This window comes from Perissodus microlepis, chromosome 3 (genome assembly GCF_051167445.1).
Source record: "Perissodus microlepis isolate ML-2025 ecotype Zambia chromosome 3, ASM5116744v1, whole genome shotgun sequence".
In the NCBI taxonomy this organism is placed as follows: Eukaryota; Metazoa; Chordata; class Actinopteri; order Cichliformes; family Cichlidae; genus Perissodus; species Perissodus microlepis.
The window spans coordinates 3,261,961-3,280,097 of record NC_140463.1 but is presented as its reverse complement, the minus strand read 5'-3'; the positions used below and the strand labels follow the sequence as shown (position 1 = coordinate 3,280,097).

General features: G+C 40.1%; 2 protein-coding genes across 3 annotated transcripts; one reads left to right on the top strand and one right to left on the bottom strand.

The window, feature by feature from the left end:
- The first annotated feature begins 212 nt into the window (after window positions 1-212).
- LOC146389458 (uncharacterized) lies at window positions 213-7,105 on the top strand. Of its 2 annotated transcripts, XM_084911189.1 has the most exons (6): window positions 213-434; window positions 518-598; window positions 1,078-1,853; window positions 2,930-3,016; window positions 3,337-3,619; window positions 5,771-7,105. In XM_084911189.1, the coding sequence occupies exons 4-6, from the start codon at window positions 2,939-2,941 to the stop codon at window positions 5,776-5,778; spliced, it is 369 nt and encodes a 122-aa protein (XP_084767315.1). In that variant the 5' UTR covers window positions 213-434; window positions 518-598; window positions 1,078-1,853; window positions 2,930-2,938; the 3' UTR covers window positions 5,779-7,105. The 2 variants fall into 2 exon arrangements, with proteins under 2 accessions (XP_084767315.1, XP_084767307.1); XM_084911181.1 differs by having other exon boundaries at window positions 3,337-7,105.
- A 358-nt stretch (window positions 7,106-7,463) lies between these two features.
- On the bottom strand, window positions 7,464-9,320 carry LOC146389457 (uncharacterized). Its single transcript, XM_084914528.1, has 3 exons — window positions 9,254-9,320; window positions 8,578-9,095; window positions 7,464-7,850 (listed from the first exon to the last, which is right to left on the bottom strand). Exons 1-3 carry the CDS (start codon window positions 9,318-9,320, stop codon window positions 7,464-7,466), a joined length of 972 nt encoding a protein of 323 aa, XP_084770654.1.
- Window positions 9,321-18,137: the final 8,817 nt, after the last annotated feature.

The following is an 18,137-nucleotide window of genomic DNA, read 5'->3' as shown; positions in this document are numbered from 1 at the left end:
TCACAGAATTCCGTTTTCTGGGTGTAATAGTAGATGACAAGTTAACATGGAAATCTCATATTGAACATGTAGCCCAGATGAAAAAATCATATTTACTCTCTTTATTTTAACTGTCCACATCAACAAGCGTCGTATTTCCTATGACCATTGAATGCACCTCTCAGTTCACCCCACGTGAGGGCACCTAGCTCAGCAACCAATCAGAGCCTACCCAGGCCGCATTGACCCTGTCAGCCAGGAAGTGAGGTGAAGGTGCATGGTGCTCCCGGGTTTTTCTCACCTCAGCAAGAGGAGTGGAGGCATCTGCTACTCAAACCGAGAAATCCACGGACTAAAGAGAGGAAAAACTCAGAATTGAGAGGAAGGAAAGCCAGCCTACTTACCTGCTGGAAGTCCGGAGTGGAGTGGCTGGATGAAGGAGAGAAGCAACGTCGGTAAGACGAGTGTTATTCCGACGGAAAAAACTTGTAAAGACTTACCGTCATGATCACGCTAATGCTAGCTCGGTGTCTCACAGGCTAACCACTCACCTTTCATCTGGAGAGCTGCTGCAATTCCGACACCAGTGTGTGTTGGGCTTTTGTGAAACAGAGCAACGGTGAGCAACATGTTTCTTAGCTAATTTTTGTCAGTTCACTGTGAGTTTAAAGTAATCTAGAGGGTAATTTTTAGTGCATTTCTCTCTCACGAATAGGCCTATAGTGTGGAGAAATTAAGCACACTGCTTTAATGTCTCTGAACTGAACTCACATGTATATTTTGTTGCTTATTTGCACGTAGTTCTGAATTTGTTATGGTGTATTGTATTTTGAATGTCAATGGTTACTTACCATAAGTATTGTTTAATTAATGTTTACATGAATAGAGAAATATTTGAGCAACTTAGATGTTTAGTTCTCATATTTGATATACTTGAAAATTGAATGTTGTACAACATAACTGTGAGATTTGATAAGATTTAAGATGTTGATGCAATGAATATGAGGTTGATGCAACATTTTGATTTTGTATTTTAACCTTAAACAGTGCATCTGAAACAGACTGATTAGAATGTACATTTTATGACCTGGATTATAGGTCATGTTTTTTGGAGAGGACAGAAAAATCCAAGGACCAGGACGATATTCTGGTTGTGATAGATGGCGAGCCAACCACTTTGAGGACGATCTACCCCAAAGAAGATACACACCACACACTCATACATTCCAGTTACACTCACAAGGACCTTTGAAGTTGGCTATCGCCAGCTTAACTCTAAATTTTTAAAGGGCCCCAACGAATACTTTTATTTTGTTTGAGTGTGCACACTATTTATTTTATTTTATACTAAATTGGACACATATCTGTTATACCTTGTAACAATACAAGAGTGGCTTCTCAAAAGTTAACATTGTGTTCAGGTCATTATTGCTGCTCAATACTTTGGCTCCATACGAATTTGGTGTCTTCTGATTCTGGCCAGGGTCTTATTACGAGCCCAAGTAATTATTGCGCTGTAATTCACCTTTATACCTTAAAGTTGGTTACAAACATGTTGAAAAAAAATGGCTAAAAGTATTTATATCCTGGGTAATGTTAGATATATATTAGATTACAAGGCAATGCAAATATTATATTTTTCATTATTTCTACCTTATCTACGGAGCCCCTCTGATGACATGGTCCAAAAAATAAATAAATTGTGGCCACAAAATACTATTTCGAGGCCATGAAATAGGTATAACGTGCCCACGAAATACTTATTTGTGGCCACGAAACACTTGATGATATATATATATATCATCCCAGGGCACATTCACTAGAACCTGCGTCAGCCATAGTACGGAGTCCTTGCTGTTGGTGATGTCCGTAAGGTGAGTGTATTATATTTTATATCTATTTTATATTGTTATCCCACATTTCGGCAGTTATTTATTCAGACCTATCTTTGTTTGAAGTTTGAAATGCACAGAAAACTATAAACAGGGCTGCACATAAATGGTCCGCAGGTGCACATTCGCTGTCAAAATAAAAGACACGCACCAGATAAGAAGTTGGAACGCACGTTTGCATACATAAGATAATCTGGAGGAGGACAGACATTTGTTCAGAACTCTTAAAGATGTCGAAAAAGCAAGCTCTGTAAGCAGTTACTTTGGTGTTCCTCCACCGCAAAAGAAGTGCATATTCTCTGAATTTCTGGGAATACTTTTATTTTGACAGCGAACGCGCACCTGCAGACCACTTATGTGCAGCCCTGACTATAAATCATGTACGTTACTGTGTAAAAATTAATTCCTGATCCATCAGAACTGTAAGTGGGACAGTCAGAGTTGCTAAGAATGCAAGTTCCATAGAAGATTCCACAGGAACTGCTTGGGGTCATTTTTGACCCCACTTGTGGAAGAGTGGGGTAGTGATACAAAAACTGCATTTTTTTTTTAATTAATGAAAAAATAAATAAAAATGCAAATGGCCTCATGTTACAAACATATTTTATGAGGAATATCTGGAATATGAATATATTACAACTTTTCATTTTAAAGATTTTGAAGAAAAACAAAAATGGCCCCACGTGTGCATCTAAGGGTTAAGGTAATACATGCTAAATGAGCCGTAGCTTTCAATGCATCACCAGATGAACCCTTGCAGTTAAAGTAGCTCACTGCGGGTATCACGTTGCCAAGGGAACTAATAAAGCATACAGTGATCGGAATGATTTTGTATTGATGCAGGTTGTCATTGCTCATACTGAACTACTTAAAATCCAAGTAGACAATCGCTCCATTCCTCATTACCATAGATAATATCTAAGTAATAAAACAATCATTATCAAATTCTGATTTGCCATAGATAAAGTGATTTTATAGGTAGGCTATCATGTAAAAATCTGCTACATGAAATTTATAACTGAGTGTAAAAATACTAATTTCATTTTCATGTGGTTTAGAGGTCAGCTATGGATACTCGGCTGCGAGAATTTTTAACAGAGCGCAAAGTTGAAGAAGATGTGATCAAGAAGCTTGAAGATGAGAATGTAAGCCACTGCAGCTGTTGCTGTGTGCGTGCGTGTGTGTGTTTGTTTTTGAACGGAGAGCCGCAATCCACAATTTACTATGCACATTCTTAAAAAATGTATTGAATTTCATATTTTTGTTTAATCAATGACATATGTTTAAAGAGTAATTTAAAAAGTAATTCTTGTTCATCTTATGTTGGACAAATGTGTACCACATTACCAAAAGTATCTGTTATCAAAAGTAGATAGCAAAAAACAACTCTAAAATATGCAGTTGTATGTATTCATTGTTTTTTTAATATTGACAATTTTATTAGTTTGTTGTTTATGTTTTTCAGATTGATGAAACTGTCATTCCCTTAATGACAGACAGTGACCTGGCAAAGTACATCCCCAAAGTTGGCGATAGAGTCTCCACTGTGGCCTTCTGCAGACAAGCAACACTGTCGCGGACGTCACCATCCAGGAAAGAATCTATACTCTCAAGGCTACGACAAAGACTGACAGGAGCTGAGGGAATGCCTCCTAAAAAGAGATTGTCTCAGTGGGCAGAAAATACAAATGCAAAACGAACAGTGAGACGAATTGAGGTTGGCTGGATGGATTTTGATGAGGAGAAGGGTGGGTTCAAACAGGTGAAGTCTGTAAGTGGTGGTGGAACAAGGCATTTATCTGTAGATAAAAATGAAACAGTGTCAAATATCAAACTTATGGCAGAAAATCTGTTTTTCCCCAATGGCATCTCAAAAAAAACCAAAAGTCTTTCACACTATTCAACTCATATTGAGAGCTCACAGATGCATGTGGATGCTTCCAGTACAGTTGATGAGTTGTATAAGCAAAGTAAGGTCAAAATTCTGCAACTTTATCTGTGTACCAGAAAGAAAACACAACGGCAGCCCGCAGACGTAGAGGCCGATCATGCAATAACCCAGCCCTCTGTGGTAGATCTCACTGACAATGAACATAATCAGGCCGCTGATGGAGAAAACATAAATTCAGAACCATCAAACCACTTTGTAATTAATGATGGAGCTTCCATAAGTGGATATTTGGAACTGAATGACTCATTACCATGGGATGGTCTGCCAAATGTAAGTGAAAGTGAAGATTCTGATGCAGTTGTTATTATTAGTGGGGATAACAGGGTGGATATTAGTGTGGTTGAACTAAACCCTGAAACACTGTTTACAGAAAAAGAGTCTGATCCACCTCATCACACATTGTCTCTCTCACCGGGGCTGACAGGAGAGGCCAATATTCCTGACCAAGCACCCCCTGAACCACGATCTTGTCCCGTAATACTGACTGTTAGAAGAGGTCATTGTCTTACTGATTTGATCAGTGCCTTTAAGGACTCAAACATTATTTTATCTGAGGTCAATATCAAAATGTTGTTACCAAATGGAGAGCTTGAACAGGGGGAAGGAAGTGGTGTTTTGCGGGACTGCCTGACAGAATTTTGGATGGATTTCTATGACAGCTGCACATTGGGAGTTGAGGTGAAAGTCCCATTCGTCCGGCATGACTTTCAGTGTGAAGAATGGCAGGCTATAGCTAGAGTGTTTGTTGTAGGGTGAAAACAAGCTGGTTACTTCCCAGTTAAGCTTGCAATACCCTTTCTGGAGGAGATATTGTACGGCTCGACAACCAGTAGTTTAAAAGATTCCTTTCTTTTGTACGTCTCACAAGAAGAGCGATCTGTTCTCCTGAAGGCTTTGGATGACTTCAATTCAGTGGATACAGATGAATTGCTGGAAGTACTTGATGCACATGAGTGCAAGCAGGTTCCTACCAAGGACACACTGCTCCCTGTTTTGGCACAGATAGGACACAAAGTACTTATTCAGGCCCCAATGTTTGTAATCAAGTGCTGGCGTCCCGTTGTGGGTCCTGTAGCTGGTTTACTCCCACCAGAAGGACTGCATCATTTCATTGCAGAAAAAAAACAACTGTAAAAACAGTGAAGGAGCTTCTAATCTTTCTAGAGGAGCTGACAGCTGCCCAGTCAACAGTTTCTCGTTACCTGAAAAGGTACATTGGAGAAATTGATTTCAATTATCTTCAGCTTTTCCTGCGGTTCTGTACAGGATCCAATCTGTTGGATAAAGCCATACTAATTGAGTTCATAGAAACTACAAATTTCCTCCACAGACCACAATCCCACACATGTGGATGTGTACTAAAGCTGCCCCTTGGTTATCACAGCTATCCAGACTTTCACAGTGGATTTAACAGCATTCTCGCAAGCTCTATGTGGGTGATGGATGTGGTGTAGGTCAGTGTTACCCAACCTTGGTCCTCAAGGCACTCTGTCCTACACGTTTTAGGTTTTCCACCCTAACAGTTCATAGAAACACGGGTGTAGTTAACAGTAACATGAAGGAATGAATGTGACTGTTCAATAGACTGGGTGGTTAAGTTCTCTTAACAGTGTAGCCCGTTGTGCCTTTTTCATGTGCAGCCTTTTTTTTCATCTGGTCAGTAAGCGCTTTCTTATTTTCTCCCCCCAATTAAAATAGTAAGCTAAAGGGAATGTTCAGGTTTTTTGAAGTGGAGTTACCTGTAGTAGACAGCACTTAGCACTCTGACTTTGCAGAAGCAGCAGTGAGTGTTGGGGACAAAATAAGGCAACAAATTGCTTGGGGAATGAGACCACAAAACAACATCAGTTGAAAATACATATACATATTTAAATAATATTTTCAGTGCTTCACCTGGTAGGAATCCGTACACTAAACATAGAAGTGCATGTATGTGTATGCTGTACAGTGCAGTGAGGAATGCCCAGACCTCTACATTGGAGAGACCAAACAGCCACTTCACAAGCGCATGGCACAACACAGAAGAGCCACCTCCACAGGACAAGACTCAGCAGTCCATCTGCATCTAAAGGATAAAGGACACTCTTTCGAGGATGCCAATGTTCACATTTTGGACAGAGAGGACAGATGGTTTGAAAGAGGAGTGAAAGAAGCCATCTATGTCCACTGTGAGCGACCATCTTTGAACAGAGGCGGGGGTTTACGACACCAACTCTCTGCCATCTATAATCCAGTTTTGAGATCCCTTCCCAGACGCCTTAACGCCCACTCACATCCTGGGCCATCTGACCTCAGGAATTCGCATGATAAGGTGGGGCCAGGTTTCACAATGAACACACCCGAAACTCTGGCTGATTGGGACCCACACCCAGTTTCACACCTTGGCTCAGGCGATTAGAGGATCATCAGGGGGTCCTTTTGTCCCTCTGTGGGGGGATACTCCCACTAGGTTTATATCTGGGACTCTCCACCATTTGACCTTAGAACTGAAGAAGCTTCTCGGATGAGAGGTGAAACGTCTTCAAGTAAACTTAAAGAAGTCCAGACGCTTTTCTTTGCAAGCTCCTTTGACTACGATGACCTGGATGACTGAGAACCTTCACAGACATAGAAGTGCATCTGTTCCTGCTGCAGACATTGTTACTGTGTTTTTGGCTAGTGCCAAAATAAATTACTAATTTTAACATTCTAATACTTTTTTTACTACAGGAAGAGTAACAAATATTTAAAATATAGCATACAGTAACAGTTCTACAAACTGGAAGATTGCTGAGTGCTGTCTACTGTATATACAAACATAAGTACAACACCATTACAAATACCATATTCCAACTGATTAAGCATGTTCTATATTAAAGTATTTCAGATGTTTGCAGAAATCTTAATAGAAACAAGAATGTGAACCTTTATGTTCCTAATGGGTTTAGAAGAAAAGTTGTCAATTATAGAGATTGGTTACATTGTAAAGAGGTTTGTATAGCATTTTAGAAATAACTGTTATTTTATCCTGTTATTATATGCAAAATACAACCTGTTTTTGAGTATGGTGTATTTTGAAAGACACCAGTAAACCATTCTCATTTGTATTAACATTGTCCTCTCTGTTACATTCTATACATCTTTAAACATGAACATGTCTAATGACACCGCTGAACGTTATTTAACTCCTCATTCTATAATGTCATACATGTGCTGTGATTTTTAAGAAAAGAAGTCGTTCTTTATCAAACATGGGATTGCTTTAATCTATTCCACAATAACAAAATTATAGGCTCAAGAAACATTTGGAGCATTGGTGACACAACTATGATTCTACACTTTAGCCTACTTGGTCTTCTTGTCTAATTGATCACAACATTAGATATATTGCCAGTCTATGTGGTTGTTATCCAAGGTGCTCTTGTTTTTGTTAGAAATGAACACATTTTTGCTAAAAGGATTTATTTTTTTCTAACCTGTATCATATTTTAGTTTAATACTCCACGCTTTGTAGCTACCAAGAGCAAGCAACACTTCATGATGAGTTCATTTACTGACATGGATAAAATTAAAATTATGTTATACAGTCATTTCTGATAATTTTGATACAAAGACAAGATAACCACACACTGGAGAACAATAATTACTTAATAATAAGTACATTAAGCTGTAGGAATAAGTACTAAAGTACAAAATGTACTACATTTGTATGTTTGTGTCCATTTAAGTAGCCTCAAATAACTGTGAGAGATGAGATGAAAATATAAATCAAGGGCCTGGGACATGGTAGATGGGAATTCCAAGCTTGATTCCTCCATTATTATTGTGCACAAATCAAACACTTGCACATCACATGGGACTGCACTAACAAAAGTGCAGCTGTTTTTACACAAGGTCAAATCTTCTGTCAGTGGAACGAGACAGTCTTCTGCACCCCAAAGGTGAGGGGCCATGTACATGACATCAGGTATCCCACAGGGCACGTTGTTATTCTTTGAGGGTCTTATATGGTGAGCATTCCAAACACTCCGGATGTCATTCGATACCTCCTGATGAAGAAACAAGAATTAGGTCAGAGCTGTAATGCAAGGCATTTTTAAAATGTCATTATGGCATAAAATAAGTGTAGTGCATCCTTAAATGAATTGAAAAGCAGCAATGTTTGGATGCAGTTTAATGAAAACCAAAGGAAGAGGGAGTGATGGCAAAAAAAGAAAAGAAAGAACCACACCAGGCAAACCACTGAGTTGTGGGATCTGGGCTTTATACTAATACTAATACTAATCTTGGTGCGGATGCGCAAAGCTTTTCAACTTTATGCGCATAATACAGGTGACAAAATCAATATTTTTCAATCCCATGAGGGGATCCAATATCATCTCAGACCTGAATGTACCAATGATAGAGCGCTGAAGAGTTACTGATGCGTGAAGCCTCTGACTGCTTTTGACAGACTGGCAGTGACAGATCGGTAGCTGCAGCATAACTGCTGATGCAGAATGAGCGCAGACAAGGATAATGTCCTCCGATCAGAAAAAAACAACATTTAAGTCGTGCTGACTTCTGATCAGGGTTGATGCTTCAGCCTCCATTACGCACATACAGAGCGCAGTTGACCTACTTCCACAACGTTAGGAATACATTGCTTTTACCGTTCGGTAAAGGTAACGTCGTTTTAACGATGTAAACGGTAATGTTGTTAACCCTTACTGCTAAAAAAGCATAATTTAATGTAATTAATTACCACCACTGGTTATCATAATATGGGCCATTTACCTGAATGATTGGCATGAAGCAGAACTGTGACAGAGCTTTGTCAATGAAATCTCCAAAGAAGAATCCTTCGTCCTTCAGTTCTCCTAGAAGCTTGATCCATGACTCGACTCCTTCTTTTCTCATCACTCCCCACCAGCTCTCAATTCTCTGGTTTGCGGTACTTGCTCCTGTGACGTAGCTTCTGTCTCCTGCTCTATCATCCCCGTCATTTCTCCGTAAATAACGCTGGAGGTCTCTGACCAACACGTTCTCAGTGCCCATGTTAGTTCGTACGAGCCTGGGGAAACCCCCACGACTCTCCACTGCTTCCACAAAGTAACCTCCGATAACCTTTGGGTCACTGTTAGTGTGTGCGGCCCGCAGCCAAATGATGTTGCGTGAGAAACCGTCGATGCATCTATTAACACATATCCCATATGGCTTTAGTTTGGCATAAGAGTCTATGTGCCACACAAAGTTAGGCCCCTGAGCAAAATATTGCCTCCTTCTGAGACGTCTGGTCTGGCGAACCTGGGAACCTACTCCAGTAAAGAGATGAGGATCCTGACGTCTTCTTTCCTGATCGCAATGCCGTGTTGTTTGCACTTTGTAAACATCCACCGATAACCGTGATCCTTCCCAGGCCCTTGCAGTTGGTTCACAATAAAATCTATCCCGGCGTCCAGGTCGTACTTACGTCTGTAAAGCGATTTGGCTCTCAATATCCGGTTTAAATGTCCCTCCGTAATGATGGTTCCTTGCATTGCAGGCTTTTCAAAATGCATTTGTAGCTCATTCCCAGCCTAAAATAAAACTCAATCATACTGTCTCTGTCCATGGTGTATAGGTGTAGCCTACTTTTATGCTTGTGTCTCTACGCAGCTGTCCAGGAATTGTATCAATATGATGTGCGCACGTTATCTATTTCGTGGCCACAAATAAGTAATTCGTGGCCACAAATAAGTATTTCGTGGGCACGTTATACCTATTTCGTGCCCTCGAAGTAGTATTTTGTGGCCACAATTTATTTATTTTTTGGACCATGTCATCAGAGGGGCTCCGTACTTATCTGAATTATTGTGTTGAAGTATGTGTGTCACGGCGAGTGAAGTGAGCCGTGTGGAGATAATGAAGTAGGATCCAAACGTAGGCACTTGTAAAGGTGTGAAGGTGGTTTATTGAAAAATAAGTACAAAATAGAAAAACGGCAAACTGGACTGCAGACTATCTGAACTGGGAACAACAAAACTACAAAACACGAACATATATATATATATATATATATATATATATATATATATATATACATATGTGTGTAAAGCATAGGTTTTCCTGCTAACTTATCATTTTTATTAACTCACCGGAGTTCCCAAGAAACAAACACACGCTCTGCCTAGTTTTGGTCGAGAGTAAAACAATAAAGGCCTCTGAAAAGTACATAACTTTAAGTTAGAGACTGTTAAAAATACTTTAGAACACTTATTTTATATCGAAAGACTCACTGTGTAACTTGTTAATTGCTCTCGGGTGTCTTGCTCCGATTTGCCTAGCTTAATGCTGCAGCATGCTTAAGTTGCATTCACTGAACTACGGAAAATCAAAGTGTGTTCAAGGGGTGTCGGAAATAATAAAACAAGGTAAAAAGCAAAAAAAAAAATACTAGTAGCCATGTCTATAGGGGTTACATAAATGTGTGTGTGTGTGTGTGTGTGTGTGTGTGTGTGTGTAGATATATATATATATATATTTTTTTTTCCACAATGTCTTAAAAAGACATGTCTTTTTGTCAAAAGACATTCACAAAGAAGACAAGGCTAATTTCAATTGGTAAATTCAGTCTTTCTTATTTATTAGATGATGATGATACTCCCAGAAAATCATTTTATCGTTATAACTGCATTAAAATCAATTGAGACAATATTTGCAGCTTCTATGGCAAAAGTGTTTATAAATGATGAGCTTCCAACAATGAGTTAAACAGTAAGATCGCATGGGGAGTTTGGAAAAATCCCATTAAGAAAGAGAAATCAACCATTTTGATTCATTTTATATAGCCCAGACTTGTTGAAAGTGCAGAGGAGCTGGTTGTGAACTGAGCTTCAGAGAAACACAACATACTGATATTCCCTGTGAAGCTTTGAGTGGAAAAATACAGAAAAACAACATGTGGACCTGGAACAATAGTAGCTTGCATCTTTAAAAGACTGAAGAGGAAGTTTACAAGGAATCATTTAGAATAGTTTAAAAGATCAACTGATTGAATCCATGAGTCTGAAAACGTGTTTCTGAGTGAAAGAGACAGACATGTACAGACTGAACTATCTGTTCAACAACTGTTAGAGTGTTTCTCTAACAGGAGGACACTCTTTACACTCAACTCAACAGAAGCACTGATGAACCATATTCAACTGCAAACCCAGGATAAAGAGTTTCAGTGAATGTGGTGTTGAAGGTGTAGACGTGGATCAGAGTGTCAGAGAAGACTCTGTAGAAGGACAGAGTGCCAGCAGGACAGTCCACATACACTGCTACTCTGTTAGAGAAAGAGGAAGAGGAGGAGGAGGAGGAAACAGAGGTTAATCTGTTATTGTAAACTACACCTTGAGTGTCATCATTAGAGCAGATCAGACACCAGGAAAGATCATTCTCTCCAAACGTAGAGTCCTTACTAATTCCTTTCCTTTTGATTCTTCCATAACTAACTGATACATGCACCTCTCCTTTCCATTCAACCTCCCAGTAACAGCGACCAGTCAGACCATTTCTACACAGCAGTTGAGGATCACCATCAAATCTGTCTGGATGATCAGGATATGACTGAACCTCATCAAATGTACATGTCACCCTTCTGTTGTTGTCAGACAGTTTGAGGTATTTTTGTGCTGTGTTTGTGTCGATTGTAAGTTGACAGGAATCTGATGGAGAGAACAAACACAATCCAGCTGCAGTTATTGATCCATCATCTGTTCATTGATTGACACTTGAGTGTGTGCTGCTTTGTTTTCATGAATCGCATTAAAAACACACTTACACTTCCTTAGACCTTGTCTGAGCGATAGGACTCCAGCAGGCTCCACCCTGAAAGTAGGAGGGGGGTCAGACCAGCACAGTCTCTTTCAGCATGCACACATGGACATTACATGGCTCTCATACACATACTGTTAGTCCCTGATAAAGGAACAGTCCAAGATTTTCACAAATACACTTCAATCCATATGTGACTCAAACTGCTAATGATCTGGACTCAGTACAACACTGTATTGAATGAAATATAACTGATTCAAACTGTGACCTTCATTATTTTTATATTACTCTTCTGTTTAGCTGGAAAAGATACCTCCCTGCCTTTGCTCTTATTAATGACTTTTCATAGTTTCCTGTAGCATCCAGAGATCTGAAATGTTTTTCATACTTTCTAACATACACTATAAACTCAAAACATAAACTCAAAAGTTGTAGAACACCCTTTAATACATATTTATTGCAGTTTAAGTCCTGTTAAGCACCCACACCCCAAAAAATTAGGGGAAAAGGGAGGAGATCACATTTAATCCATCATAACACGGGTTTAGAAGTATAAGTCCAAACGTGTGGTATCCACAGAAACAACGAAAACAAGTGATGATTAAAAGAGCAGTTATGTAAAAGTCCACTAAACAAACAACTGAACCAGAAATTATCATGTAACCAGCTAAAGAATTGCTAGCTAGCCTTCAGAGCTATCACAGATTCCAAATACCAATGTTCATCATGCTCAGACCATAATTCACTGAAAGAGCTGCAAAGTTTAAAGGGCCAGACGGCATTTAACCTCATGCGTAGTACATGTGTTTGGCAGAAAGGGCCAGTAGCCTGTGAATATATGGTTAATTCTTCAGAAATATTCAGAAAAGCACTTTTAGGCGTCTGAATGAAATGAAATAATTTCTGCTCTTTAATACCTAAAAATGGAATAGAGGCTGATCATGCCTTGAAAGCTGGTACTACTAATTCCTACAGGTGTTCCAGGCTTTCTGGATTACTTACAACCCTATCAGTATAAAAGCAGTTCTGGAACACACTGTGGTACGATACCCTTGTATATGTATGTACTGTTCTTTCATTGAGAGAGCTTCTTCTTTGGCTCTTGGCGAAGGCGGTCGCACTTTTCTCCTCTCCCCTTCCCTTATCTTATCTTCCCCGCTTAGCTTCTTCAAGATTGATGCCATCTTGGGGATATCTCCTTTTCCTTCCTGATGTTGTGCCTTTTTCCATTGTTTGGTTCTGGGTCGCTGCTCGTTCGGCTGACCGGCCAGCCACCTAGCCTGAACTGTCTCCCCTAAAACAGACCCTAAAAGACTGACAGCTGTAATTGCAGCAAAAGGTGGTTCTACAAAGTATTGACACAGGGGGCTGAATAATTACGCACACCCCACTTTGCAGTTATTTATTTGTAAAAACTGTTTGGATTCATGTATGATTTTCGTTCCACTTCTCAAGTGTACACCACTTTGTGTTGGTCTTTCACGTGGAATTCCAACAAAATTGATTTATGTTTGTTCCTGTAATGTGACAAAATGTGGGAAAGTTCAAGGGGGGCGAATACTTTTGCAAGCCACTGTAAGACTGCAAAAGAGGCAGCCTTAGGGGTACATGGTGTTCACACTTTAGTGATGCAACAACAGCACCTATGCCTATAGGTAGAGGAGTTTAAGTATTTCGGGGTCTTGTTCACAAGTGATGGGAGTAGGGAGCGGGAGATCATCAGACGGATTGGTGCAGCAGCTGCAGTGATGCAGACGCTGCACTGCTCTGTTGTGGTGAAGAGAGAGGTGAATGCAAAAGTGAAGCTCTCAATTTACCGGCCGATCTACGCCCCTACCCTCACCTTTGGTCACGAGCTGTGGGTAGTGACCAAAAGAACAAGATCGCGGATACAAGCGGCGCAAATGGGCTTCCTCCAAAGGGTGGCTGGCCTCTCCCTTAGAGATAGGGTGAGAAGTTTGGCCATTTGAGAGGGGCTCTTAGTAGAGCCGCTGCTCCTCCACATCGAAAGGAGCCAGTTGAGGTAGTTCGGGCATCTGACAACGATGCATCCTGGGCGCCTCCTGGATTAGGTTTCCAGGGCATTCCCCAACTCTACTTCAACTGAATTATTAAAAAAATAAATGCATGAAACAGGCCTGGACAAAAATGATGGTACCTCTAGAAAAGAATACAAATAATGTGACAAAAGGATGATGTTAATCCAAGGTGTGTCCACCAATCAGCATCACAGGTGTCTACACTCTTGTAATCAGTCAGTGGGCCAACATATGGGCCAATATATAGGACTCCAGTTAGTCACTGTGCTGTTTGGCGACATGGTGTGTACAACACTCAACATGGACCAGAGGAAGCAAAGGAAAGAGTTCTCTCAGGAGATGAGAAAGAAAATCATAGACAAGCATGTTAAAGGTAAAGGCTATAAGACCATCTCCAAGCACCTAGATGTTCCTGTGACTACAGTTGCACATGTCATTCAGAAATTTAAGATCCATGGGACTGTAGCCAACGTCCCTGGACGTGGCCGCAGGAGGAAAATTGATGACAGATCAAGGAGACTGATAATCTGAATGGTAACAAAAGAGCCCAGAAACACTTCTAAAGAGATCCAAAAAGAACTTCATGCTCAAGGAACATCAGTGTCAGATCACACCATCCATCGTAGTTTGAGCTAAAGTGGGCTACATGGGAGATGACCAAGGAGGACACCATTGTTGAAAACAAATCATACAAAGCCAGACTGGAATATGCCAAACTACATGTTGACAAGCCGCAAAGCTTCTGGGAGAATGTCCTATGGACAGATGAGACAAAAATTGAACTTTTTGCCAAGGTACATCAGCTCTATGTTCACAGACAGAAAAATGAAGCATATCAAGAAAAGGACGCTGTCCCAACTGTGAAACATGGGGGAGGCTCGGTTATGTTCTGGGGCTGCTTTGCTGCATCTGGTAGGGGTTGTCTTGAATCTGTGCGGGGTACAAAGAAATCTCAAGATTATCAAGGGATTCTAGAGAGAAATGTGCTGGCCAGTGTTATAAAGCTTGGTCTCAGTCGCAGGTCATGGGTCTTACAACAGGACAATGACCCAAAACACAGCTAAAACACTCAAAAATGGCTAAGAGGAAAACATTGGACTATTTTAAAGTGGCCTTCTATGAGCCCTGACCTCAATCCTATTGAGCATCTTTGGAAAGAGCTGAAACATGCAGTCTGGAGAAGGCATCCTTCAAACCGGAAACAACTGGAGCAGTTTGCTCATGGAGAGTGGGCCAAAATACCTGCTGAGAGGTGTAGAAGTCTCATTGACAGTTACACGAATCATTTGAATGCAGTGATTGCCTCAAAAGGTTGTACAACAAAATATTAAGTTGTAGGTACCATCATTTTTCTCCAGGCCTGTTTCATGCATTTATCTTTTTTTAAATAATTCAGTTGAAGCATGGTTGAAAAGCAACGTCTGACTTTCATTGGTTAACATTCATAGAATTTTTATGTATTATTACTTTTGTCAGATTACAGTTATTTCTGTGACCATTGTGAGTTTTTCTTTCATTGAATGAAGGGTACCAACAATTTTGTCCACGTCTGCATCTGAAAGGTTTATTGAGTGACAGAGAAAATTGATTTTTGAACTTTACTTACAGTTTCTGGGTTACTTCACTGCCCTGAGCGAGACCACTGTTTGGCACTCTTCCTTAATTTTTAAATTTCAAAAGAAAATAGAAAGGAGAACATTGAGTCAGTGGGCAACAACTACAAAATTGCTATCTATGTACAGCACAGAGAACTACAGTAGTAACTAACTGTTTTATAACTTTATTTAAGCTCAATAATAAAAGTAGACAAAGTTAAAACATAACATTGGGTGTAGCGTGTTTTCTATGAAAGTCAGTTTATGAAAATGAAATTAAAAGATGAAAGCAAGATGCATTGCTTAAATATCAATAAATCAAAAGTGTTCATGTTTTCATGCAATTTTTGGAGAGGTAAAGGTAAAACAGGCATAACAGGATAATCTTTTTAGAAATGTTATTATTTAATGTATTAAAAGTTTGGCTGGACAATAAACAAATGAATGGCATGCTATTTATTAAGGGAGTAACTGGGGAGAAAAATAAATAAATAAAATTATAAATAACCTGAATGGCTTAAACAAAAAACAAACAAAAAAATACCTTTAGGATATTTCCTCTACTTTTCCAGTACTTTTTATTCAAAGAGCTGATCAGTTTATTTGAGTTGTCTTAAATTAGAAAAACTAAGTAAGCTGGAAATTTTGACTATATGGTTTGAAAATGCCACGTCACTACCGTCCTCCTCTCACAGATCAGTCCGCGTGTTCATGGTGCCGCCATTTTTTTCTGGAATATGTTGAGAAAACCTGGAGAAGCTTCAGCTCAAGAGATCATTGTTGTCATTGCTGTGGATCTTTACCTGATACACTGACTCAGTGAGTAAATCTTTACTCTTATCTGTTCTATAGCAAATGCAGAAAAACATGTTTTAATAAAGCAAATAAGTGGTTGTTCTAAAGAATCTGATTGTTTGCTTGCAGGACACCAGCAGAGAGGAGTCCTCCATCACAGATGGTTGGTCAGTGACCTGCAGGTCGAAGGTCATTGCATCTCCAACCCACATCCACTGCCACTGTACTGAAGGGAAGTTAAAGACTTTCTTCTGCACCTACATTTGGATCACCTGGATCCATGACAGTCATTCAGGCAGTGATGCCTGGACTGGAAACAAGCATCCTTAAAACATTACAACATACCAGCTCCTGTGTTTGAATGAAAAACAAATGTGTTGTTTGATCTGCAGACTGAACAGTAAATACATTTTATTTTGATTATAGAAGTCATGTAACTACAAACAAACTTGTTGAAAGCCTAAACTAATAATAATAAACTAATAATAATAAACTACTAATAAGAATAATTAAATCTGAGACGTTGTTTCATTGTAAGATTATAACAATGATGACAGCATAACTGTTGTTGTTCAGCAGAACAGCGTCCAGGATGTTGGCTGTTATATTGTTTTACATTTCAAAATAAACGTTGGGCTGATTTAAACACCGTTACAAGAAGTGTTGTTAATTATTCTCTTTGGATCACATTTGCATACAGTCTTATATTAATATAAGTTACTGCAAGTTGTTTTTTAATGTAGCAGAACTTCATGTTTGTCAGTGGGTGAACAATCAGTGTTTCACAGTCAGAATCATCACGTTATTCTTAGAACTCTACACTTAATGAATAAGTTGTCCTAATATAATCATCTTAAGCTTTACTCTGTTGTTTTGAGGCAACAAGTTTTATTAGTTTTTTTAGTTCTGGGAGCTGATGAGACTTCACAGTGTGGATTTAGTGTCTGTGTCTCTGTCCTGCATCACAGTTCCCCACATTCCCGGCTGTGTGTAGCAGAGGTTCCCTTCAGTTTAATGCTGATGAATAAATGAGCAGCAGCTCTGAGTTTGACTCACCGAGGAGCAGAGAGACACACGGAGTCTTCATCGTGTCTGGATGACGGCTGAACATCAGTCTGAGCAGAGAGACGCCTTCAGCTTCATCACTTCCCCTTTAACAAGTTTAACACATGAAGTGTTTCACTGGCTGAGCTCCATGTGGCCACACTGTGTGGTTGGTGAGGGCGGGGCTTACTTTACTGCGCCGCAGCCTGTAGTTATCATGTACCAAGCTAAAGTTCATCACTGTCCTAACATACACACCACTCAGGAAAAGGACAAAGCCCACCATCAGAACCATTAACACCTTTTCTGAGGAAGCTCAGCTGCAGGACTGTTTTGCGCTCACAGAGTGTCTCTGAACAGGATGACCTAGAGACTCACAACTGCAGTGCTGGGTTACATCAAACACTGCATGGACACTGTCACCACAGAAAAGCGCTTCAGGCATGTTAAAGGCAGCTCTACATACAAATCTGGGGACCAGCACATGTACAGCAGAGCAAGAGCAGACCTTAAAAAGGCATCAGAGCAGCAAAACTGGACTATTCCAACAAGCTATCAGATCTCCTCTCTGATGACGACTCCAGGAAGGTATGGGAGGGCCTGAAGCACACCACCAACTACAAAGGCAACGGGACAAATACAGATAACATGGACATCTCATTAGCAGAGGAACTTCCCGCTTCCAGAGAACTGCAGACACCCCACCATGCACACTGCCCACAGCCTCCTGTGAGCACAGCCCCACACATTTAGCCTCCAAGAACAGCAGGTTCACTGTGTGTTCAGAGCAATAAACTGCCTCCCATAGGAGCTCAGTTTGAGTTCTGTTTTTCTCCTCTTGTACCTGATGTGGGTAATTTCCTTTGTTTTTCCTACCATTCCACCTCTCTCCGACCTGTCTTCACTATGTGAATGTTTGTGCTATGTATGTGTGGTCAGTAGGGGTCCAGTTTCACTGCAAGTAATTGTACGTGTAACATGCAACATGTAATGAGTAACTTTGCATGTGACAATAAAGATTGACTTTACCACAGGGGTGTGTGCTGAGTCCTCTCCCATACACCATCTACACCAGTGACTGCAC